Here is a 27,786-nt window from a genome sequence, read left to right on the forward strand (position 1 = left end):
TTCATCCAGTTTCAAAACTGGAAGTGGTATTAGTAATGATCTCTCCAATCAAGCAATTTCACAATGAAGAATTTAAGGTCAACAGAAGCTAAAATGTTAACAAATGTCATACAGACAGGAAGCACAAAACCTAAATTTAGAGTATCATCAATTTTCATAAATCACTCTTGTTGTAAACATGCAATCTTCCATCTTTAAATTTGCCTAGACTGTTGCCGTATTTATGCATCGTAGCTCTCTTAGTTTAAAAATAAGAGGGGCTCAGATCATAGCTCAGTGATTCAAAGTTCTTACTGGCAAATATGAGTTTGTGAATTCAAACCCTGGTGCCACCTGTCTGTATTCCCTGGGGTGATCCTGATGGATCTGGAATACCCAAAGAGAAAGGACCGGAAGATGGCTCCGTTACATAGAAAGCATGCAGGGTGTTCATGGGTCTCTAAGGTTAATCTAAATACTACCAATAAGTAAATCCCTAACATGGCATGGCAAAAACAAGCTAATAATAATAATGTTTACGATCTAATGAATGAGCTATCTTGAAATAAACATATTTCCTGTGAAATGAGATTATTTGCCATTTAAAACAAGGGCAATATTCCTTTCCTTGTGGCAAAGTATATTTTCTCTTAACTTGAAAGGAAGTTCTGCTATTTAAAAATATATTGTAGTGTAGTTTAGAACCTATGAATCACAATAAGTAATGTAAAAACATTTCAAATATAACCAATTATTAATTTAGTTATAAACTTTTATGGATAATATGGATGTAGGATGAGATCATATAAGTAGCTACCCAGTAGCTATCAGGCAGATATATGGAATAGCAACATAAGAAATATCAAGATTTCCAGAAAATCCACAAATATATTTTCAAGAATATGATAAAAATCTTGTGCTGATACAAATTTCAGAATGCATATCACTAGAGAATGTATCACAAAGACAGAATTATGAAAAGACCATGAGGAAGGGGATAAGTTTCCATCTTCTGCTGCGTAGCATGATTTTGCTCCCTACTGTTTTAAATGTGAACCATGAACTAGGGGTGGCCCACAGATAAGACATTTGAGACACAAACAAGAATTTCAAGGCTCACCCCTGAGTATATATTTTTTTTCTGAATTTACTTTTAAAAAACAACAACAAAAAATTGTTTTAAAAAATTTAGACGATTCACCCCTTCATTAATGTTTAGAAACAGTTGTGTCATTCACTAGGTCCCAAATTCATCTCATCAAAGGAATTACTTGAAAGCATAACTCTTGGATGCCATGTCAAGACCTGAATCAAAGTTTCCAATGTGAGATTTGAGAATCTAAACTTTATACAGCGTTCCTGTATGATTATTTAAATAATATATCTTTGACATGGTTGAAAAAATCAAGATATTGAGACTTAACAAGCGATTTGTGCTCAGTGTGGCCATTTAATAGCTCAATGTCCTTGAAAAACCAATTCCCTCTTAGAGCTTCCTTTTTAATATCAAAAGGTAATAACAACATTACTTTTCAGAATTAATATGAAAACTAGCTATCTAACAGAGAAGAAGTGTATAAAGGAATCAAACTTGGAGTGCACTTTGTAGGTATGAAATTGAAGACGGCTATTAGCATTTTTATTGTCTCTCTCTAACACATCATGTATATCTTTTAAAAAATGGTAGTGGGAGGGATCTGCCTAAGGATCTTTGCTTTCATAAAATCTATCTTTACTGAATAGGTAGCAGGCTCCAGGTGCAAAGATGAACTTTGTGGGAAAATCAGGTAGGTGAATACTGAATATCATAATGGAACAGGAATTGTTCACAAATGAATCACTTCATAATCCAGATAAATGTTTTGGTTAGCTTGTGGGGGGAAAGAGATCAAAGCTACCATTTAATATCATTAAAATAATCATTATTTCTTTCACATATGCCAACCCAGGTAGAAAGAAACACTTTTCAAGCAATGAAAATTAGACCCTTTCTCAGACAATATGACATCTGTGGGACTTCAATTGTGGCTCTAAATTAGCCCAAGAGAACACCCCAAACCATAGCAAAATTATGACCCTATTTAAAATAGATGCTTCATCAGCTCATCTTTTCTGCCAAGTTTTCCTAATCCACTGTTTTTTACTCTCCTTTGTCCTATTATTAGCCTCTGTTTTATAATTGCTGGAGAATGTTTTTCCCCAGCAGTGAAGCGAGCCACTGAAGCATTCCCCTCACTCTGGAGGCTCCAAGCTGAGAGGCCCCTAATTGAATTTCTGCCCTTCAGGAGCACAGGGTCATTGGGATCAATATGTTGTCAGAGGACTCCAGGGAACCCAGGCTCAGGGCATGCTGGTCTCTTGTCATCATTTTTTAGTCTTCACACGTCCATCTGTCAATGCCCCTCTTGCTCAAAGCCTGGGGACTATTTGTTTAATAAAGTCTTGTTTTGAAATAATAATTCATTTTCCCAATGTTAGCTCTGACTGCATTTCTGTTAAATGAGAAAGTAGTTTTTGATCAACTAGAATATCACTTCATTTTAGGAATTCTCAAAAAGTTTCTTTGGTTTGTGCTGTTATTTTGCAAATAATATGTTTAAATGTATTAAAATGCCAAAATGCTACCTTACCCATTCATTGGGTGCTATGCTCACGTGGTTGTCTTGATTTGTGACTCATAGAAACTCTGCTAGAGAGAAAAAACATTTTCACTTGGTAAATGGTTGGACATTTAGATTGAATCTGCTATTAAGTATCTCTAAATGAAGCCCCTGCATTTCTCCCTAAATAATTCCACAATGATCAATATGCAAGTATCCTTGGATGAATATGTTTAATTTATTAGAAAAATGTAACTGAAAGTCACTTCCTTTATCGAAGAAAGTAACATACAAAATTTTATGTTTAACCTATGAGTGCTTTCTGCAAATAATTTATACATGTATATAAAATAAAAAATCAGTCTTGATAAAGTAAAGTAACTGTTTACTCAATTACAATTAAAGTAATTTTGAAATATAGACCCTGATATTTGAAGGGAACTTCCTCCAAAGACTTATCTCTCCCTATGTATGTATGTGAGGAGGTAAAAGTAGATCTCAAAATGGAAAGTGAGTGGGTACTTGTCTTTCCAATGCATATTCATACATTTCCTTCTCTTAGAAGTGTTCTCTGCTCTCTGGACCATTGATATGGGTACATAGAGATCATATAGATGGAATAGATCAAAGAAACTTTAATATGAAAATATGTCTACCTAGGTCCTCTCTTCTGATATCTTTTGAGAATAGTCATTACTATATCCCTATCACATTACACTTGATCAGGAACATTGACTATGTTGAATAAAAACTGATAGCTTTGAAATATTATATACAATCTCCTCTTATAACTATTACGCATATGTTACAAATAACACATATTCTTTAACACTAATTCATGGCATATAAAGATATTCCCCAAACCATATTAAATGTTTGATTTCTGTTCCTTCTTCAAACTTATTGATAAATTTTCATTTATTAAAATTGGAACAGGGAGGTAAATATACTTGACACAGATATTTAAGTTTACCAATCTGGTAAGAATCTCCCTTGCATCATACGTGTATATTTGTGTATATATAACTATGCATAAGTGCATACAGATACAATAATGATTCTGACTGATAATAAACTCTTAACTGATAAATGATACTGGGTGCCAGCCATTAAGGTAAAGTGACTTCAAAGTGATTTTGAGTTTTAAAATTTAAAAAAACTAATTTACTAAGACACTGATAAACAGACATAGGAAAATCAACGTCAGATGAAAAACCTCCTGTGCTTAGAGGTCCCACATAATTAAAATTTGCAGGTGGTCCTGATAGTATGCCTCTAAAATGTGGTAAATATAGGTGCCAAACTAGGCTAATTTGAAATGCCTTCTGTACTGACACTGGTAGTCCAGAAGCTTCCTCCAGGTTTTGGCAAGAAGCCACTACGGACTTATGCTTTGATAAATGGTCCTTCTTTCTCCATAAGCAAGTGCTGCCAAGAGCTTTCCTGCTTCAGAACTTCAAGCCCATGAGCCAGTCCCCTGAGTCTACCCAAGTGATGTATACCCCTTTTATACAATTGAAGTCATTTTATGTACAAGGAACCAGTATTGCTCAGTTGTCATGGAGATGTACTGGATGACCAACTCCAGAAGTTTACTTAGTCCAACTTGAAGTCTATGTCCTTTATGAACTAGTTGGAAACACTGGTGGACTATGAGGCCATATTTCTGAACCAAACCCTGCCAGTTTGAGTAGGCACAAGAGGGAGATCCCCTGTCCAACTTTCTCAGATGGCTGAAATAGAGGTGCTGTTGACCAATCTTGTTTTCTCACAGGCAACAAGACAAAAGGATATCTCCTTTTAAATTGAAAATTAAATCATATTCTTATCATTATTGTGATGTGGACTTTCTTCAATAAAACCATATTCTATGTGACTCTTGATTCATATGTGAAACTTTGACATTTTAATACTTTCATGATGCACAATCAGAGTTTATCTCCTAATGGAATGCTTTGGTTAACAGGGATATTCAAGACTTGCCTATCATATAATTATTTCTGACTTGGTTATGCTTACTTCTTAGTTCTCCAATAAGTTCTGTCAAGAAGGACTTGTTTTCTTGTGTATCATTAGAGTTCAGTGCACTGATGTTGTTATACATGTAAACAACGTGCCTGTGTCTCTGTGTGTGCTTTCTATGATATAACAACAACAAAACCACTTGAAAACTTAATCATAAAATTATATACAAAGTTGTAAAGATGCCTTCCAAGACAAACTATAAATACCTCCTGCTGTTTCTGTGGAATAAAGGTTCTATGCCTCTGTTACATTTGGGATATTGTGGAGAGACATTGCTCTTGGGGATTTTCTGCTCACTCTTATCCAGACCATGGAAATACTTAGGAACTCACCAAAATTGGCAATTGATTCTGGGACAATGGGGACAACGACAGAGTTTCTATAATCTTCTGAAATTTAGCTAAGAAAAAACACATATAGCAGATAAAAATCTTTTCCATAAACCTGATCTTTGTCTGAGTTTTAATTAGGATATTCATATTTTCTGTTCAGTTAGGGAATTCCTGGTTTATGCTATTTTTGAAGAATAAGAAGTTATTAAAACTGAAAATGACTTCTGGAAAGTTTTGGTTTTATGGTGAAAATCTATAAGATAACTCAGTCTTTTATGATGTGGAATTAAAATATACGTACTTTAACTATAGTAATCAAACACTATTTACTAATTGATATAATACAAAATAATATTTAGGAGACTTAATTAATATTGAGATCTTTTAAAAAAGAGTCTGAGTTTTGGAAAGTTTGTTTTTAAGCAATTGGAATTCTAGGACCCAGGATTTAGAGAGTGGTTACAAGCAAAGGTAAGCCTTTGAAACCTGCCATCAGTTGTCAGAACTCCACCTCTGAGTAAGTGGAACATCTCCAAGCCTCAATAATTACTCATACCTTCCCAGATGTTCTGTGGGGGCTGAAAAATTCCTAACATATTCCCGAGGTTTTTTTTTTTCCAACAAAATATTCCTGCTAGTTTTGGGGAAGTTCAATTTCTCTGGGTTGTACCAAGACAGATTTTTTCTTTTTTTAAATTGAAGCACCATGAGATACACATTTACAAAGCTGTTCATGGTGGGCTTTTAGTCATATAATGTTCCAACACCCATCTCTCCACAAATGCACATTTCCCATTATCAGTTTCCCTCCTGCCATCCCCCGACCCCAGCCTGTCTCTCTATGACAAGCACACACACACTCTCTCTCTCTCTTTCTCTCTCTCTCTCTCTCTCTCTCGTATTATGCCTCTCTTTAGGGCATTATGGTTTGCAATACAAATACTAAGAGGTTATCAGGTTATTGTGTTTGTTCCTTTACCTATTTTCAGCACACGGTTCTTACCCAGAGTGATCATTTCCAACTATCTTTGCAAGATATATATTTTGCTCTATGCACAACAATGTACTTTTAATAATATTTCTATTATTAAGATGTCTGACAAAGATGGATAGGAAAGAGATTCCAGTATGAGGACTGTAAAAATTCAGTCCAATGTCCGAACTTTGTCTAAAACAAAATCTCTTTCAATAGTGAGCAAACAGATAAAAGGATGTTACAAATAGCAGATTAGCTGAAACTTTCTCTCCATTTTCATCTTATTCAGAAAGTTTAACAAGGCAGAAGTTGTGACATTGTTATTCAATATTTTTTCACATCTGTAAGATATATAATCTCTAATTGGAATGAAATTTGTGGATCCTTTAGAAGACTAAGAATAAAATTAAAAAATTTAATTTGGTGAGATATCCCCTGCGCTATAGTATTGTCCTCTCCGTTGTGAGATTTGTTGCTACTTTTATGGCATATCGAGTATGCCACGGGGAGCTTGCCAGACTCTGCGGAGTGGGAGGGATATACTCTTAGTAGCTTGCCGGGCTCTCCGAGAGGGGTGGAGGAATGGAACCTAGGTCAGCCACATGCAAGGCAAACACCCTACTTGCTATGCTATCGCTCCAACCCAGGATAATAGTATATTATGGCTGCCCCAAACTGGGATGATAGTATAATATGGCTCTTTATTTTGCTGGTTATAAAATATGAGATGGTGTCTATCATCTGGTACTGTGCATACCAGACAGAAAGTGAAGTAAGTGCCTGGGGAGAAAGAGCCAAGGGTTCTCTGCATGGTACATCTGAGCAATCCTCAATCCACCTCAGTCTAAAAACCCAAGCAGGACAAAGTTCTTTGCATATTTATCTTTTCAACATTTTTCCACAAAGGGGGTGGGGAATACTGAAAGGAGGTGGCATCTTGGAGATGGAACGATAGTGCAGCAGGTAGGTCATTTGCCTTGCACATGGCAGACCCAGGTTTGATCCCTGGCATCCCAAATAGTCCCCCAAGCACCCCCAGAAGTGATTACCAAGTGGACAGACAGGATAAACCCCTAAGTTTAGATGGGTGTGACCCAAAGAGCAAAAAAAAAATAGCAACTTTATTCTGCTTTTCTTCAAGCTTTTCTACTTGAGTAACTACAGTGAGTGGATCCTGAAAAAGTGCTTTTACCCATATCAGGTATTATGGTGTTTAGGAGTGATTTCTCTGAACCAGTTTCCTTTAGGTCTCATTAATAGGGCTAAGTTTACCCACGTGTTCTAGGTGACTCTGTGAACCCATTAGGAAGTCATGGTACAAGGAAGCTGATCTGTGTGAACAAAGCTGTGCATATAAATCAGCAATATAATGTATTATTCCTGTTTTTCCACTCAATTTACCATCTGCTTACTTTATATCGAAGAAGTAAACTTAACTCACATCAAAATACACAATTGCAATATTTACTTTCCTGTAAAGTGAATCATAAGGTAGTAATATTATCCTCCCCCATGTAACAAATAAGGAATCTGAATCATAAGGAATATGTACTAGTTTAACTCTTTGAGTTAGTGGTACAACATCATCTCTAGCTGGAAAGTCCATTAAAGCAAAAAAGAAGATGAAACTATATGGCATTTTAAAGAGGTATCTGGATCTGCCAGGTTAAAAAAAAATATTTCGAAAGTCTTTTCTTCTGAGCTAAGAAATCTTTAAAATATCCATTTATATAGTGAGATATTCCTGAAACTATTATAGTGGCATCAAAGGAGTTGATAAATGAGAGGCAAATGCCAAGATGCATTGGTTACAATAATACTATAGTAATCTAGGGTGTTTAATCTAGGGTGTTTCAACTGATAGAAACCCTCATTAAGAATGTGTTAGAAACAAACCAAAAATCTGTTCACTCACTGCCATGCCTTGCAATTGTATAATTTTTTATGATTGCCAATAATGTTCATATATTATGCTCCAACATCTTTGCCAGAAAGGGCAGTCTGTATTCCTAGGTAACAGTAAATAATTTTGACATCCAACAAAAATGTGTGTATATGGAATATATAAATAGTCTAATATAAATTATATAATTATAGGGCTGGAGCGATAGCATAGCGGTAGGGCATTTGCCTTGCATGCAGCCAACATGGCCGACCCGAGTTCGATTCCTCTGCCCCTCTCGGAGAGCCCGGCAAGCTACCGAGATCAGACACAGTAACAACAAAGTCTCCAATGGAGACGATACTGGGCCCGCTCGAGCAAATCGACGATCAACGGGAGGGCCTTACCTTAATATATATAAATATAAATTATATAATTATAGGGCTGGAGTGATAGCATAGCGGTAGGGCATTTGCCTTGCACGCAGCCAACATGGCCGATCCGAGTTCGATTCCTCTGCCCCTCTCGGAGAGCCTGGCAAGCTACCCGTGATGTATTCGATATGCCAAACACAGTAACAACAAAGTCTCCAATGGAAACGTTACTGGGCCCACTCGAGCAAATCGATGAACAATGGGAGGACAGTGATATAATTATAAATAATTTTGAGAGCCAACAAAAATGTGTATATTCGATATGCCAAACACAGTAACAACAAAGTCTCCAATGGAGACGTTACTGGGTCCGCTCGAGCAAATCAACGATCAACGGGAGGGCCTTTACCTTTACCTTTTATATAGAGCATGGGAGTCTCCCGGTGGATGGTTCCACAATGAAATAGACCACATCATATTCAATTGGCGGTTTTGCCTAACCGATGTTGCTGTTGTCCCAAAATTCCAAACGGGATCAGACCACTGTCTCCTTGATGCAAAATTCTACCTCACAGAACGGGGAGAAAAGAATGCAAAGTTTAAGAAGAGAACTCCCAGAACGACCACCAACTGGGAGCTCTTTGGCTCTGTTGCGGCAACATGGGAAGATGCCGTCATTGAAAACATTGATGAGAGAGACAATAGAATGATTCAGCACCTCCATGATTGTGCAAGAAATGCCAAGAGAGAGATAACCACAAAAAATCGCCTTTCTTCGAACACTCTTGAACTTATTCGCCAACGTGGCTTGGCACATGCCTCAGGCAACTGCAAGCAAACTTCCAAGCTGGCAAAACAATGCAGAGAAGCGATCAAGGATGGCCTCAAAGACAGGAGAGCAGTGGTGCTGGTAGATGTGGCAGAAGCCAGGAAAAGCATTCGTAATGCCCACCTGTCCTTCACCAACTACAAGACCAAGATGACAGCCCTCCGACATCCTGATGGATCTATCACATTGTCCAGAAGGGCAATGGAGAAGATTATTCATGACTTCTACTCAGATCTCTTTAATAGCCATGTCCACTTGCCCACATACCAAATTCTGCACCATGGATATGTCCTTCCCAATGTTCTCCCTTCCGAAATTCAACACGCCATCTTGTTGGTAAAGAAACAAAGAGCACCTGGCCCAGACAAGGTCAGACCTGAACACCTGAAGAACGTACCATCAGTACTCATCAATACACTGGCTCGGCTCTTCACACGCTACCTGTCTGAATGCAAGGTTCCATCCCAATGGAAAACCAGCAAGAAGGTTTATGTAAGAAGGGAGACATCCACGACAATGGCAACTATCGCCCAATCTGCCTATTGTCTGTCATCTACAAACTGTTCACTCAAATCATCCTGAATAGGATTGACAGAACACTAGATGAAGGACAACCATGTGAACAAGTCAGGTTCCGCAAAGGATTCAGTACCATCGACCATATCCACATGATAACTAAGCTCATTGAGGTTTCTCAGGAGTTCAAGATGCCACTCTGCTTAATGTTCATTGATTTAAAGAAGGCCTTTGATTCTATTGAGATGGTAGCGGTCATAGAAGCCTTAGCCAATTAGGGTGTACAAGCTCAATACATCAGGATCCTCCGTGAGCTCTATTATGGATTCTCTACCAGGATCTCACCATTCTACAAAGAAGTAATAATCCATGTCAAGAGAGGGGTTTGGCAGGGTGATACCATTTCACCAAAACTCTTCAGTGCCACCCTTGAGAACATCATGCGACAACTGGAATGGGAAGGAATGGGAGTGAAGCTAGATGGTCGGCAACTACACCACCTCCTCTTTGCAGATGACATCGTTCTAATAACACCGAACATCAGCCAAGTGGCACAAATCCTGACCGACTTCAACCATGAGTGTGGAAAGGTCGTATTACAACTGAATCTCAAAAAGACAATGTTCATGATAAACAGTTTTGTTCCTGATGCTCCATTCACTCTCAACGAAACCACCATTTCCGAATGCAACAGTTAAATATACCTAGGTCAAGAAATCAACATGATGAATGACCTGGCACCTGAGTTACGCAGGGGGAAGAGAGCAGCTTGGAATGCCTTCAAGAGCGTTGAAGAAATAACTAAGAGAACAAAGAACCTCCAGCTACGAGCACATCTCTTCAATTCCACTGTTCTTCCTGCATTAACATATGCCTCAGAGACCTGGGCCCTACAAAAACAGGATGAGAATGCTATTCGGGTCTCTCAAAGAGGAATCGAAAGAGCTATGCTTGGAGTATCACACTTCACTCAAATGAGAGATAGAATCTGGAGTTCCAATCTCTGTCAATGCTCAAGAATCAGGGATGCTGTCTCATTTGCCAAGGCATCAAAAATCAGATGGGCTGGACACGTAATGAGGTTTAAAGATGACCGCTGGATTAGAGCCATTACTGACTGGATTCCACAGAAGGCCAAAAGATCACGTGGACGCCCACCTACAAGATGGTCAGACTTCTTCGTCAAGACCCTGAATAATCGGTTTGAGGCTCTGCATGTTCCTAGAATGAGCAGATGCCATTGGACTACGCTAGCACACAACAGGGATGAATGGAGACGTTACTGGCACCCGCTCGAGTAAATCGATGAATAACGGGTTATCAAGTGATCAAGTGATACACATACATATGTATATGTATGTATGTATATATATTAGAATATATATATATTATCCTAATTATCTAAGGAAAGGAATTTAAAAAACACTGTATCATATCCAGTATGGATATCCAGAACTGATATGTCCATGGGAAGTTGAACTTACTTATCATGTGTTTGATCTTAATTACATAGTTAAGTATATATTATATACTGTATAATACTTTAAAAGGATTTTTTAAACTTTTCATATTTTCTTCTGGAAATCATAAATTATACTATTTTATTTCATGAAGGATCTTAGTGCCAATATTCACTTTAAGCACTCAACTACACTAATAGCTATACTAATAACTAATAACTATACTAACAGCTAACTTTGAGAAAGCTACTTTGGAAGTGGGTAAAGAATGATTAAACAGCACTTTTTATGTTAAATATTATATTATTGGAAGTAAAGTAAATATATTTTTTCTTTTATGCTCCATGAAAAGGTGTCAGATCACTTTACTATTTCACTGAAATATAAAATTTCATGTTTTTGTAGTAATAACATTAATGTGGCTGGTTACATTGAAATGTTAGCAAAAATTATATTTTTCTCTGAAAACTATGAATATTTAGGAAAGAGTAAATTTTTCACAATCAAGAATTTACTCTAGAGCTAGAGAAATTATTTTTTAAATGATAATTTGCAAAATAATCAAAATTTAGCAGCAAAAAATCCTAAGCCTTAAGAATATACATAATAATTTCTTGTTATGTCTCTTCCCCCTTTAATACTGCCTCCTCTTAATTTAATAAGTAGATGATATACATTCTATTTCTATTTCTATTTCTTCCACAGGATTCTGGATAATATGATTATTTTTATTTCCATAGGAATGGAAAGAAGAAAATGGAAAGAAATTTATGCTGCATGCGTTATGCATTTGGAGCTTTGAATATGCTCTTCCTTCAGCTCTTTACTCAAAATTATGAAACTACTATTATCTCTCCCCATCGGTCTCTCTTTCAAATAAAGAAATAATCTGTCTAAGTGACTTATAAAAACTTTCTATAGTCTATAGAAACCTGGGAGGGGTGTTTAGTTCCAGTGTTTCCATCTTGAATAGCTACATGTCTTTTATACTGCATACCCCAAATCATATATGCATATATGATTTCTGTGTGTATCATTATCCGTAATCATATATGTAATATAAACATATGATTATAATATACATTTAATATATACCCTATATATTATATGCACTGTATGTGATATAGCACTGTAGGACTGTCCTCCCATTGTTCACCGATTTGCTCGAGCAGGCACCAGTAACATCTCCATTGTGAGACTTGTTACTGTTTTTGGCATATCAAATATGCCACGGGGAGCTTGTCAGGCTCTGCCCTGCGGGTGGGATACTCTCTGTAGCTTGCTGGCCTCTCGGAGAGGGGCGGAGGAATCAAACCTGAGTCTCCTGTGTGCAAGGCAAAGCCCTACCCACTATGCTATCACTTCTGCCCATTATATGCTATATTAATATATAATAGATTATTATTATTTTTTTTATTGTGCCATATCTGACTGTGCTCAGCATTTACTTCTAGCTCTGCATTCATGAGTAACTCCTGACAGTGTTCAGGGCACCATACACGGTATCTAGGATCTAACACACATTGGCTCATGCAAGGCAAACACTCTGACTGCTGTGCTGTCACTCCAGCTCAAATATATGTATGTATATGTACATATATATGTAAAGGTAAAGGTAAGGTAAAGGCCCTCCCGTTGATCGTCGATTTGCTCGAGCGGGCCCAGTAACGTCTCCATTGGAGACTTTGTTGTTACTGTGTCTGGCATATCCAATACTCTCGGTAGCTTGCCGGGCTCTCCGAGAGGGGGGGATTAATTGAACTCGGGTCGGCCATGTTGGCCGCTTGTAAGGCGAACGCCCTACCCGCTGTGCTATCACTCCAGCCCAGTATGTGTGTATATATACATATATGTGCATACATATATATTTTAAAGATGTTTATTCTTTGATATAACATAAAACTCAGATCATAAAAATAACTCCAAAAAACACTATACTCTGTTTCAATTAGAGATGTCATACAAATCAGAATATATTAAAACAGGGGGAAAAATCTTTAGTCATTAAAGATGTTAAATAAATACGTTTTTTCATCAAGTGTTCATTTTTCATGATACTTAAACAGCACCTAGTATACAGAAGTTTATCTAGAAGATAAACTACAAAAAAGGTTTGTACTAACTAAAATGTCATGTATTTGCAAATTACAATTGTACTTTTGTTGTTGTTTTTGTGTGTTTGTGGCTAACACTAATGATACCATGTTGACAAACTTCATCACCAGAGAAGGAGAAAAATGATTATAACCTGGCTCATTTATCCATTTCAATCTGTGGATGGCCTCTTATGAGCACGGCTATTGTAAATTACTTAAATTATGTCTGCATGGTGGTAAACAGTTCTCATGTACATTTGTCTGATGAACTTGGAAACTCTTCTAAGGCTCTTCACCCAGTTAACGAATTCCATTCTATAGGAATTCCGCCAGTAGACCTGGATTTATAGATATTTCAGCCCCCATCTTCTCATGTCAATGGAGTTTAGGGATGTGTGCCAAATCTCCATTTGCATTCTGACTTGCTTCAACCACAGGGAGTCATTAGGAGCCACTCTTAGAGCACTTACTGGAGAACCATTTGAGAAAAAGGACTCTTGCTGGGTGGAAGAGCTAATGGACCTCCAAAGTGACAGAGCAAAACACTAACAGGAATGGTTCTACAATTCTATCTAGTTTATCACAGGGATATGGTTATATTTTGCCCAATCAATTTTTTTAAAAATGGAAGCTGATTTCAAAACCTATTCAGGCAGAAGTAGACCCAGTCAGCAGCCCCTTGTGGGGCATCCCTCCCCCTTCAATCGATTGCAGCACTCACCAACTCAAACCAGAATTTCACCCAGATTGTTACACAGTCCATCAGCTCCTTTATGGAAGTACTGCCTCGGGCAATGGTTGCTATTGGACCGCTTTACTCTTTTGCTAGCAGTTCCATATTTCATGTGATTCAAGTATCTTCAAGTGAATTGCTTGATAGATTTCCAAAATGATCACTACAGGTCAAATTCAGCTCAAATGCTATCCTTTCCAAAGTTTTGAAAATCCATTTTTGCAGCAAGGCTGGTGAAACATTTAATGAGCTCCAATTCAGAAGAGACATATCCTTTTAACTTGAATTTGGCCTCAAAACACGTTTGGCCCATTCAAATGCCTAGCAATCTTTTCAGTTACAATGACTACCTCTTTCACTATAGTGAAACATATTACAGAGTGCACTATGTACTCCGTTCTTAAATTTTTAGAGATGACATAAAAAAATAAATACATTAGAGAGAATGTGCTTTTTATTCAGAATGTTTTCATACAAGGAATTTCTAGTGATTTGCTCTCTCCCCTATTTCTGTAGGATAGATTTTATTATATAGCCTACCTTTAAAATATTTCAAAAAAACAACAAACTCAGGAAGAAAAATAATGATGATAAAGTGCATAAATGAATTATTAGTAAAAGAAGGAGCAATACATTAAAATAGACTTGGTAGTATTTAATCTGGAAAAGTTTAATTGAAAGTTCTCTTATCAGCCTAATACTAGTGAATTCTAATGACCACAATTTAACACAAGGACGCTATCTTTCTTAATGGAAAAATGAGAGAAGCAGGGTCAAGTATCTTAACCAGGAGTTACATAAATAAAATTCATGTGCAATGAAGAGATTTTAGAAAATTAATTAAGTTCAAAGAAGAAAAGAGTTGCAAATTCAGTCTTTATAGTTACGCTCATTATTCAGCTTCACAAGGTTTGATCCTAATTTTCATAGTAACATGATATAAGGAGCAACTTTGGTCAAGGAAATTGGTCGAAGGCCTGTGTTGCATGTTTTGTATACAGCAGCTCCACGTTTGATCTGTAGGAATGCAAGGTCCCTCAGCACCTATTGTCACCCAAGTACCAGGTATGTCACCCAGGTATTGCTCTCCCATCCCAAACAAATCAAAACAAAAAACAAAACAAAACAACAAAAAAACTCCTGTATAATCTATATAAAAAATAAACATTTTTCAAGTTTTTGAAACATTGTTAAAAAGGTTAGGTCAGCTTCAACCAACATATATAGCTATATTCTAATAATAAGCATATAAGTATTTGTACACACATACATCCATATTCAAGTGTTTTTAAACATTTTCAATGAATATCTTTAAAAATAAACCTACAGATATACTTCGAGAGATGAAGTTCTTAGAAGGAATGTAAAGATTTTAAAACATAATAGAACTTTACCAAAGATGCTTAATGAAGTAAATTTACATTGAATAATAAACAAAAATGTTTTTACTGCACCCAAGCTCCCAAAGGAGAACAACGCAGAGTCTCCTGCCCCCGCGCTTGGCTGTCCTCACCAGGGTCCCTTGGAGGGGGCGAGTTGAGTTTCCTTCTCCACCCTGAGCAGAGCCCCGGCAGCTGAAGACCTCCGGGACCCAGCCACAGCCATGCTGAGACCACTCTCCACACGCTAGGACAAACCTCACGCATGAAGGAACTGGCAGAGGAATCCAACTGTGTGGGACCCGGGGCTGAGATCTCTAAGCCTGCTCAGATCGAGAATGGGCCTCCTCTACCAGATCTTCCAACAGCTAGACAGTTACACCCACCAACTGCTGTGTAACCCCATCAACGGGAAAGATCCAGAGACTATAAAACCGAGTTCCCAGAAGTGTGGCCACATTTGTAGCCCTGCGCCTCTTATTGTCTAGTTCTTGCTTTCAGAGAACCCAGCAGGCTCCCGAGAGTATCTTCCCCCCATATATGCCTGACTGGGAACATCTGTAAAGATGATTAGAGCCTGCCCCTAAAGCCTCCATCACTCTTGGAAAGCCCGGCAAGTTACCAAGAGTATCCCGCCCACACAGCAGAGCCTGGCAAGCTACCTGCAGTGTATTTGATATGCCAAAAACAGTAAAAATGATGATTCTCATTCCCCTGACCCTGGAAGAGCCTCCAATATGCCATCAGGCTACACTAGTATGTGACAGGAATGAATGAAGACACTACTGGCGCCTGCTTGAGCAAATCGATGAAAAATGGGGTGATAGTGATAGTGATAGTGATACTATACTGAGTGCTTGACTTTAAAATTATTAAACACATGGGTCAGAGCAATAGTCCATTGGATAAGGTGCTTGCCTTACACATGGTCGACCCTGGTATGATTCCCTCGCATTCCATCTGGTCCACCAAGCCCTACCAGGTTGATTCCTGAAGGGAAAGTCAGGGGCAGGCTCTGAACACTGTTGGGTATGTCTCCAAAACAAAGTAATTAAACATGCTAAGGAAAAATATACACTTCTTTGTTAGTTTACTGACTTTATGTATTATTAATTTCAGCAACATCAAGATGGCCTATTTGTTTTATTTTTTTCAAATCCCTTTACCATGTTATTTTTAAGATATTTTTATCCCTCTAGAGTTTAGCATTTTTATCTATGATTTTTGAATTATTAATAATATTTTATGACAAAATAGAAAATACGCTAAGAAAGAAAATGACAAATAAAAACATGGACCTCCCACTGGCCCAAAATTCATAATTAATGTTATAGCTATTTTCTTTCACGGGCTCTACCAGAGATAATCAGGTTATTTTGCTACTATTCTGGGCAAGAAGTAGAAAAGTGCTCTAAAATAATCAATATTTGAAATGCAGAAAAAAAACATTTTGATTCCATATATAACAGCATTGAGATTTAGTGTTAAATTATCAAAAACTACAAGCTTAATTTCTTTCAGAACTAAATGTCTAATCTTTTGAGACAATTAGAAAAATAAGCTGCCTAATGTGCTAGATTCTAGTAAACCCTTTTTTATTACTCCTCTGATATACTTAATTGTGTTTTGTTTAACTTGAAACATAATCCAGTTTGCAAAGCATCATGTAGCTCCCTCTGCTAGTATTCTAGTCACACCAGAATACCTTTCCTGTTTTCCTTATTCCCTAACGATGAAGTATTTCACTTATACCAAGTGTATTCAAAGTGCAGTGCCATTTAATTCCTAAGTTCATTTTATTTTCAAATGTATTTATGCAACAGTGTCTTGATGATAGGAGGTGCTCAATAAACATTTGTCGAATAGAGAAGAATGAATGAAACATACTACTTAACTGGAGTGCTGTACAGAATAGCACATTATTAATAACTATGCTGGAATTCTAAGAAGTGGCTGATGCAGGAACAAATGTAAGTCTTTTACTCACAGCAAAGTCTGTGAGATGAATGGGAGTCACATGCAGTGTATGATTTATTCATATACACTAGTAGGAGATTTATAGGCATCTATTAACCTACTCGATTTCCAATTCTGTCTTAGGCTGGTCTTTTGTCATGATTAGCTATGTTGTGACTCTATGTTAAATAACAGGTTGTCTGTGATGAAGTATGCAAGAAATATGATGACAGAAATCCACAATGATTATGTATGTACATGAGCCCAGCTAAATTGTAGATATAGCTCTACTTGCATGCTTAAAAATTAGACTTGTACATATACACAAAGGACATTTTTCTGTATTTTAAATTCATTGTGAGACACTAAATATGCTTCCCAAATAATCAATTTCTTGACATTCTGATGTACTTAAGAAGGTGACCATATTTAAAGATCTTTAAGGAGATAAGAAAAGACAGGGTCAGGAGATTGACTTCTAATTCATTATAATGTGCATCCTTGTAAGAAGAGAATATTTGGATACATCTATGTACAACGGAATAAAATAAAAAGTAACTAGAAAAGAAAGTTAACTATATACCAAAAAAGAGAACTGAAAGGAATTCTTACCTCAGGCGCACCAGAAGAAAATACCTTACAAATACCTTACCATAGACTTCTATTATACAACTTTGAGAAAATGTCATTTAAGATGCCCAATCTGGGGTGGGATAAATAGTACAGCAGATAGGGTTTCTTGCCTCACACTGATCTGATTACCCAGGTTTGATACCTGGTATTTCATATGCCCCTTCCCCAACTCCCAAGCACTAGCAGGAGTGATCCCTGAGCACAGCCATTTGGGACCCCGAGCCTCCTGCTTCCACCTGAATTAAGCACCCAATATCTGGCATATTTCTACAGCAGTCCAGAGAAACAAATAATCTCATGAAATAATAGAAAATGCAATGAATGTATGCATTTTAAGATTTATTGATAAATCAGTTTTTAAGATTTTTATTTATGAATCAGTTTTCAATAGAATTGAAAACATATGTTTTGCACTCACAGTACTGTTCCATTAATCTGTACATATAAAGAGGAATAAGAATGGGTGTGACATTACTCAAAAAACTAGGAACTGAGCTTCCATATGACCCAGCAACTCTACTCCAGAGAAAATACCCCAAGGGTCAAAAAGCACAAATTAGAAAATACATGTGCACCCCCTATGTTTATAAGATCACTATACTCAATAGCTACCACAAACAGCTGAGTGAATAAAGAAACAATGTGACACATATACAATGAAATATTACTGTATTTTTTTTGGGGGGGAAGGAGTCACACCCGGAGACGCACAGGGGTCACTCCTGGCTCTGCACTCAGGAATCATTCCTGGTAGTCCACAGGGGACCATATGGGATGCTGGGAATCAAACCTGGGTTGGCACTTGTAAGGCAAATGCCCTACCTGCTGTGCTATATAGCTCCAGTCTCACATTACACAGTCTAAAGAAAAGATAAAGTCATGCAATTTGCTGCAATGTAAACAGAAATGGAGAGAATGATGTTGAGTAAAATCAGCCAGAGGGAGAGGAACTCAGCGTGATCTCTCTCATATGTGGAAATAAAGGAAACCTTGTAGGGGAATATCAAATGCCCAATGGCAATACAAACAAAGATCATAAAACTGGATTTCAGTAAGAACCTTGGCACTTGGGCAGAAGTGAAGGGGATACGTTAGGGAAGGGAATATTATGAAAATGGGCTATTGGAGGGAAACTGGGCGCACTGTTGGAAGGCAGTGGGCACTGCTGAAGGGACTGGTGTTGAAACAATATAAGCCTGAAACTCAATCAAAAATACCTTTGTAACTGTGTAATTCACGGTGATTCAGTTAAAAAAATGAGTTTGTTGGGGCTGGAGCAATAGCACAGCGGGTAGGATGCGTGCTTGCATGCGACTGACTGAGGTTTGATTCCAGCATTCCATATTGTCCCCCGAGCACCACCAGGAGTAATTCCTGATTGCATGAGCCATGAGTAATCCCTGTGTAACGCCAAGTGTGACCCATAAAGTTAAAAAAAAAGAGTTTGTTCTTGTCAACATTCTTAACTTTGGAGAAGAAGTTAATGATATACATATCATTCAGCATATCACACTAGAATCAGAGCTGTTTCTCAGGGTAAGATATCATCAGGAAAACCAATGCCTTGAGTGAAAACCCTGACTAGCCCCTTCACCCAGTGACTTGAAACTGCAACTAAGTTGACCACATTGTCCAAATTTAGATGGACCATTGGATCCCTGGTCATTTATCCATTTTTCCAAAGCTGTGGTGCTCTTCACAGTAACAATCCATCCATGACATGGATTGAAGCTTGATTCTGGAGCTAGACAGCATTGGATGCCACGTCGAAATCCATAACTGTAAAATTCATCTTTTGGTAGTTTATTAAAAACACAGAATAAAGTTTTATACTCACAGCAGAGAAAGAGTAATAATTTCCCATGTTTTACCTTTCATAATAATTTAATAACTGTATCACATGAGAGGCATAAATAAAGAGAAGGAAAGGGGTGTGGATATGTAAGATCACTGAAGCATACAGAATTGCAAGGAAAAACAAATTACCAGGGAAGTGCTAGAAATAAAAGCTCAATGGGAAATATTTTTTCAGATGCTAATTTGATTCCTCTATGGAGTCCTAAAGCTGTAGCATCTACAACTGTACTATTTATCTCCACCGGTTTTTATTTTTAGCAATTATGTAACCTTGTATCTCTAAAAACCAATTAAACACCTTTCTGATCTCTAGTGGAAATTTTCTCTAAATGGTTCTCAAACTAGACTATAACAGGACTATGATTTCATTTCCAACATATATTTGAAAGTGTTTCATCACCAGATGTGTTACAAAAAGTATCAAAATTAATAAACAAGGGGGAAATCAAAATAGGACACCACTTTCTCGGGACTCTGTTACAGTCTCTGAGGTTTGATTCACAATAAACATGAAGATATTAGGTATTTGATGGGCATCTTTCTTGGTCACATTATATTATGTTGATTCACAAGAAATAAATTGTCTCTGAATATCCATCTATCCCATATAATTAAAACTGCCTCAGTCCCATATAATAAATATAGACTTCTAAGTACAGAATAATTTCTATTAAACTTATAGATAATATAAAAAAACATCACTTTCCTTAAATATAAGTAAAGTAAAACATAAATCTTAGTCACTTTAATTCCGTTTTATCGTCTGCATGTACTAAAGACTTTTTTCTATCCCTCTAGAAAGTATTCAAAACGACAAATTCAAAGCATCACAATATCTGTTTTCACAAAACAACAGTATCCTGCGTGTTGGATAACAGGCCTCCCGAGAGTCTGACCTTGGCATTATTTTCCATAGTCACTCACCGGCAGTGTTTATGGGATCCAGTCAGGGTTTCAATCACAAAGCACTCGCCATCATTGAGACAGTAGGCAAGGTCCTTGTCTCGACAGGGTTTGAAGTGTTCAGACCGCTCAGTGGAATAAGTTGTGGTATCTGTCAAGCAAACACAGAGAAGAGTTGTCAGTAGTTTCTCTTAACAGCAGAAATTCCTGTTACTGGTCTGAATGCATGGAAACCTTCTCACAGGTTGCTGAGTATCTTGGGGGAACAGATAGCTTGAACCTGCATGATACTAAACAGGAACCGGTTATGACCACCAATCCAAACTAAATGTTTCAGTCACCCCAAATTTAATCCCTAATCCCTAGTGTGACACTCCTATGAGGTAGCATATAAAGAGATCAAATTGTATATGTGATTAAACAAGGAATCAGTTAGCACATCAAATCTATAAGCATCTTGATCAGGAACATCCCAACTTCCAGATTGTGAAAGGAAAATTACGCAGTTTATAAGCCACACAGTTTATAAAATTTGGTTATAGCAGCCTGGAATGTCTAAAAATCATTCTACATTCAATTGCCCTATTTCTCACTAGACTTTAACAATTGGCATCACTCAAGAGAAGTATCATTTGAAGACACATTACCAGTAAACTCAAAGTGATCCTACAGTTAAACCCCCAAATCCATTTTCGCTAATTTCAGTTTTAACATGCTGTGTGAATGATTAAAATGATGTTTTCCTCCCTTCATTGTTGCCAAGTGCCATTAAACATCTGATCCATGTATATTGTGAGTATTTTGTGGAAATGAATAGCAGACTCTGTTTTTCATTTCCTTTTGTTTTGTTTTGTTTTTTTAGTTACAGCTCTAATCAGCTAATAGCTAAGTTAATTATTTCACTTTCCCCTTTTATTATGTAATCACAATGCAAATGTTTAAATTCTGAAACAGAATTCCAAATGTGAAAAATGATTCTTGTAAATATTTAACTGGAGCAACTCACTGTCAACTATTAGCACTTTATTAAACACTTATTTTTAAAATAATAATTTTACTTATATTTTTTAAAACTAAGACAAATATCTATATTTTCAACACAAGTAAGAAATTAGGCATACATATCTATTATCTACTATACACAGACTATTATCACAGATAAATGTTCTAGGGTTTCGAAAATTAAAGAGTTTACAATAATTCTACTGCAACATTCAACAAAACACAGTATTTAAAAAGTTAAACATGAATAACTGGTTTAACAATCAAACTCTTAGTGTCCTTTACATAGTTCTAGATTAAATATATTTAATAGCATGGGTTACTCTACCAGCTTATGAATAATCGATATAATGAGCTTCTTCTTCCTGCTCACCATCCAAAATGAGTGTAGAATGATTCACTTGATCACTTGATCACTTGACCTCCCGTTAATCGTCGATTTGCTCAAGTGGATGCCAGTAACGTCTCCATTTGTCCCTGTCGCGTGCTAGTGTAGCCCAATGGCATCTGTTCGCTCTGGGATCATGAAGAGCCTCAAACCGATCGTTCATGATCTTCACGAAGAAGTCTGACCATCTGGTAGGTGGGCGGCCACGTGGTCTTTTGACATCCCGTGGAATCCAGTCAGTAACAGCTCTAGTCCAGCAGTCGTCTTTAAATCTCATTACGTGACCAGCCCATCTGATTTTTGACACCTTGGCAAATGAGACAGCGTCCCTGATTCTTGATCGTCGAAGGATGTCGGAACTCCGGATTTTTTCTCTCATTTGAGTGAAAAGTGATATTCCAAGCATAGCTCTTTCTATTCTTCTTTGGGAGACCTGAATAGCATTCTCTTCCTGTTTGCGTAGGACTCAGGTCTCTGAGGCATATGTTAATGCAGGAAGAACAGTGGAATCAAAGAGATGTGCCCTGAGCCTGAGGTTCATCGTCCTCTTAGCTATTTCTTTGACGTTCTTGAAGGCGTTCCAAGCCGCTCTCTTCCTCCTGCGCAGCTCGGGTGCCAGGTCATTTGTCATGTTGACCTCTCGACCTAGGTACACATAGCTGTTGCATTCGGAGATGGTCGTTCCGTTGAGAGCAAATGGGGCGTCAGGAACAAGGCTGTTTCTCATAAATATTGTCTTCGTAAGATTCAGCTGTAGTCCGACCTTTCCACACTCACGGTGGAAATCAAATCACATATATATCACATCTAAAATTCTTCAGTGGACACAATTCCATTGACATAGCTCCATTTGTTTTTGTTTGTTTGTTTGTTTATTTGTTCATATTTATTTGACCAGAAAATTCTTCTGGAATTTTGCTTGACTAACCTAATCTTCTGGTATCCGAAAACATATATATCCAGCTAATGTTCTATTTCCCCAAATATAAGGGACTGTCAGGTTGATCCCACTTCCTGTATCACCTCATTCTTTCCTTAACAGTAGTTCTTCAGTGTTTACGTCATATCCACCTTTGATTCCCTTGTGCCCTTCTTATTCTTGTATCATTGTCCAGTACTTTCAGAGCATGCAAATTATCATCTTCCAATGTATATCTATTTCTGTAGCCAGGAATTCATTAAGATTAGTGTCTGAGTCTTAATTTGAATGGGTAAAAATGTCAGTAAAAATGTCTTTATATGTTAAATTACTTTAACACCACTAAAACACCAGTGTCATTGATTAAGAATTATTAAAAATCCATTTCATTTATATGAGTTAATATAAATCTTAAATATAAATATAAATAATATAAATAATAAAATCAAGATTGTTATTTCTTGGGGTCACACCCACCAACTGGCCCCCTGGCGCCGTGTAATCCCATCAGCGGCCAAGACTCAGAGACTATAAAAACCAGCTCCCTGAAGAGAACAGCGCAGTCTCCTGCCCCCACGCCTGGCCTTTCCTCGCCGGGGCCCCTTGGAGGGGAGCGGGTTGAGCTTTCCTCCCTGCCCTGACCAGGGCCCCGGCAGCCGAAGACCTCCAGGACCAGCCACCACCATGCTGAGACCACTCTCTGCACACCTGAAGGTACCGGCAGAGGGACAAAGCCACGTGGGTTCCGGGGCCGAGATCTCCAAGCCTACTCGGATTTGGGCCGAGCATCCTCCACCCAGATCCTCCAAATTCCAGTAGGCGGAGGTCACACCCACCAACTAGACCCCTGGCGCCGTGTAATCCCATCAGCGGCCAAGACTCAGAGACTATAAAACCAGGTCCCGGACATCTTATTATGACATCTCATTCCTACTTTGACAAACTGTCAGGCTACCAAATGTAGCCTGCCCACACGGCAGAGTCTGGCAAACTCCCCATGGCATACCCAATATGCCAAATACCAGTAACAATGATGGGTCTCATTCTCCTAAAGAGCCTTGAATATAATCTCAGGGATAGGATGAAGGAGACATTACTGGGGCCTGCTCGAGGCAATTGATGAATAACAGGATTATTTGCAATTTGTGATTTGTGTTATTTCTAGGCTGGAGCGATAGCACAGCAGGTAAGGCATTTGCCTTGCATGCGGCCGACCCGGTTTCAATTCCTCCATCCCTCTTGGAGAGCCCAGCAAAGTGCCAAGAGTATCTCACCCGCAGGTCAGATCCTGGCAAGCTCCCCATGACATATTTAATATGCCAAAAACAGTAACAGCAAGTCTCACTATGGAAACATTACTGGTCTCAAACAAATTGATGAACAAAGGGATGACAACACTACAGTGTTCATATAAATCTTTAAAAAAATTAGAAATAATTTTCTTTTGTGATCACCAGCATCCTATTTAAATGTTGATGAACACTGCAGAAATAAACATTGCCTTCAGATTCATACAAATTCTCTTAGGTACTATTCTTACACTGTGAGCATTGAAAAACCCTTTGCTTTCTTGATCATATAATGGGAATTTATTTCTTTTACTTTAAAATATCTGCCTATTAACACTTTAAAAAGGAATAAAAGTTCTGCAAAACAGACACATTTATCTGCTTTCCAGGAGAGACGTTATTCAGGGCAGTATGTGCTAAATAGGTACATAGAATTAATTATCTTTTTATGGGAAATATTTAAAATTCAAGAGCTCTAAGCAACAAATTCATTATGAAACAGCACACAGTTGACTGCTGCTGTGACCACTGAAGTATATGAACTCATGATCAGTTAGTTAACTTTTCTTTTAATTTCTTATTATCCATTTTCTGATGTTCACTGATCATTCCTCTAAGAACAGCTTTTCATTAACATAACCTACTGCATAAAGAAACGTGATCCTTATTTTATAATCATCAGTTTTAACAAGCTGCAGATTCCAAGTACTGTACAATGGCAAACCAATTACAATCAATTAGTTTCCACCTGACACTCTCTCTCTGGTGGTTACATCCCATTCTACCAAGTACTTTCCCCCATCACAATGACATCCTTTAGCGCATTACAGAGAATTGGAGACTATGAAAGGGCCTCTGTTAAAGTCTGAGGTGGGAGGTACTGAGAGCTCAGATTTAACCTGTACTGGAGTTTTCTATTTTCATAGCTTAGAGAATTCCATAACTAATTTTATTTCATTTGTACTATTCTTTGGGGGGATTTATGGGCCCACCTAGGTATGTTCAGGATGTAGTCTTGGCTCTGAACTCAGGAATCATTTCTGGTGGGCTTTGAGGACCAGATAGAATGTCAAGGAATCAACTCTGTCAGCCATGCATAATGCAAGTGTGATACCTGCTGTACAATCTCCCTGGCATTAATGACAATTTAAAAAATGCATGCCTATCCCTCACATTGACTTGACTGCATTCAAAGTACTATTGTTATCAAAAATTTCAATTGCAGTTTACCTACAAGAAACATTCCAAGATTCTGTTATTGTTGTCATCAATAACAGAATCTTGGAATGTTTCTTGTAGGTAAACTGCAATTTGTAGTATGTTTAGGTAAATTTTAATATTTACCTAAGCAATTTGCTACAGAGGATCCACATTAGGCTGTCTCTCCCCGGGTCCCCATCTGCCCAGCAGACTGGCTGTCATGCCGACAATTTGCCTCTGGGTGCCATCTTGGTGCACCAACAACCCTGGCCCAGAGACATAGCAGAAAGTCCTGGAAGACACCACAGTGTCAGAGATCTCTCTGGGACCCAAACTGGGCCAATTTCACCGGGACACCCCAGATGGAGCAGGTACAGTGCCCCTGTCTACTCCAGATGGAATCCGGTGACCAAGAGCTTCCACAAACAAGGACCAGGTATGCGGTTTCAGGACTAAATCTCCAGGCCGTAAGGTGTCAGAGGATCTGGGCTGTCTTTCCCTGTGTCACCATCTGCCCAGAAGACTGGCTGCCATGCCCAGAATTTGCTTCCATGTGCCATCTTAGCACACCAACAGCCCTGGCCCAGAGACTCACTTGCAATTGAATCCCAAAATGGAGTATTGCCATAGAGAGATGTCTATGGAACCCAACAATTTATCATCTAGAAATTTACATTTACAACTGTGGCCAAGTGAGCTCTCATGATATTCAAAATGAGCAATGGAAAATAAATGATCTTATGTCTACCCCTGGCAGGTAGGCTTGAATGGTGGTGGGAAAATTTGAGCAAAACATAATGCCCAAAATTAGAGAGAAAGTACTGGGGAGATTGTCAGCCATAAAGGCAGCGTGAGGACTGGGATGTGGGTTGGGGATACTGGGGACATCCGTGGTAAAAAATGTTCACTGGTGGAAGTATAGGTGTTCCATCATTGTATGGCTGAATTTCAAACATGAAAGCTTCGTAAATCTATCTCATGGTGATACAATAAAATAAAAAAAGTAAAGTGGAGTTCATTCCCAATTCAATCAGCTTAATCAATGACTGAACAAATAGAAGTATTACTACACCATCTAAAAAAGACATCTAAAAGATCTAGTTAGATAAAACATGGGCTGGAGCCATAGCACAGTGGGTAGGGTGTTTGCCTTGCATGTAGCAGTCCCGGGAAACCCAAATTTGATTCCTCCGCCCCTCTTGGAGAGCCCAGCAAGCTACCAAGCTACCAAGAGTATCTCGCCTGCATGGCAAAGCCTGGCAAGCTACCCGTGACATATTTCATATGCCAAACACAGTAACAACAAGTCTCACAATGTTAGTGGGCCCACTCGAGCAAAATCAATGAACGAGAGGACGGTGACAGTGATAGGTAAAACATAAGGCCAAAATATCCCTATAACCTTACATTTGTCTTTCAAGGCTCTTTATTATACTCCAACATTCATGAGTGTCTCATTCCTCCATATCCTTTTTCCCACCAGGCCAACTCTATAATTTCCCATCTGACTGAGCTCTGAGCTCCTGGGAGTCAGAGCACATCTTCACATATATCACCCATGATATTCTGATAAAACATATATTTATAATATGATCTGCTTACATGATAAGGATTTTAAAACATTCTGTATTTAAAACTGTGAACTTTTTTATAATTATACAGCAAAATTAATTTTAACAACACTATCTGGAAGGGAGCTGGAGTTGTAAAGATAGCTCAAGGGGTTGAGTGCACACTTTTCATGCAGGAGGTCTGGGTTCAATGACCATGAATGGTCCTTTGAGCACCATTGAGAGTAACCCCCAGCACTGCGAGGTATGATGTAAGCCCCCAATACTATCTGAGTAATGAATGCATGTTTATGAATCAGGACACAGAAGAACAGAGAAAGCAATTTAGAGTATGTATAGTTTTCAGGGAGGAGTAAAACAAAAGTCAGCTCTGCAGGATGGAGAATAGAATGACAGGAAGGAGAAAAAATAGGAAAATATGTTGAAAAAAGGGGCATAAAAGTTAAATGAATGTTAGGTTTAATATGAGTAGAGACGGTGGTAAAGAAGGACCTTTCAAGTACACACCAAAGGTCAAGGTCCCAGGTTAAGGAACAGCTGTTTCTGGCATGAGGAATAGTTCTCATTCACTCTGAGCCACAGGGGCTATGCAATTATCCAGACCACTCATCTGGCACTTGCTATATGTAGTTTAATGTGTTTTCTTATATTTTTATGGGATTTTGTCACTGCCCCCTGGGAAGTCTGAGAGAGTGTTTTCCTCTTAAGTTTTGTATTCTTTCCACATCATGTAGTATACATAGTAAGCAATCAGTACAGTAATTAAATGCACAGTGGGAAGTTGTGGTGGTTAATTCATTAAAGGCAAAAATGGGAAGAAAATGTAAGTCTAGAATACAGAAGTCTCTGAAGATTTGCAATGGAAGTTAATTTATTAATGAATTAAA

General features: G+C 38.0%; 1 protein-coding gene across 7 annotated transcripts in view; it reads right to left on the minus strand.

Moving 5' to 3' along the window:
* The window catches only part of NRG3 (neuregulin 3), a 1,132,961-nt gene that overhangs the window by 630,324 nt on the left and 474,851 nt on the right, over positions 1-27,786 (minus strand). For all 7 annotated transcript variants that reach the window (XM_056120548.1, XM_056120547.1, XM_056120544.1 and 4 more), the window contains exon 2: positions 20,552-20,681. In XM_056120548.1, the coding sequence (XP_055976523.1) occupies positions 20,552-20,681 (130 nt within the window). The remainder of the gene's footprint in view (positions 1-20,551; positions 20,682-27,786) is intronic.

The sequence above is a fragment of the Sorex fumeus genome, unplaced genomic scaffold, assembly GCF_029834395.1.
Source record: "Sorex fumeus unplaced genomic scaffold, SorFum_2.1 ptg000043l, whole genome shotgun sequence".
Classification (NCBI taxonomy): Eukaryota; Metazoa; Chordata; class Mammalia; order Eulipotyphla; family Soricidae; genus Sorex; species Sorex fumeus.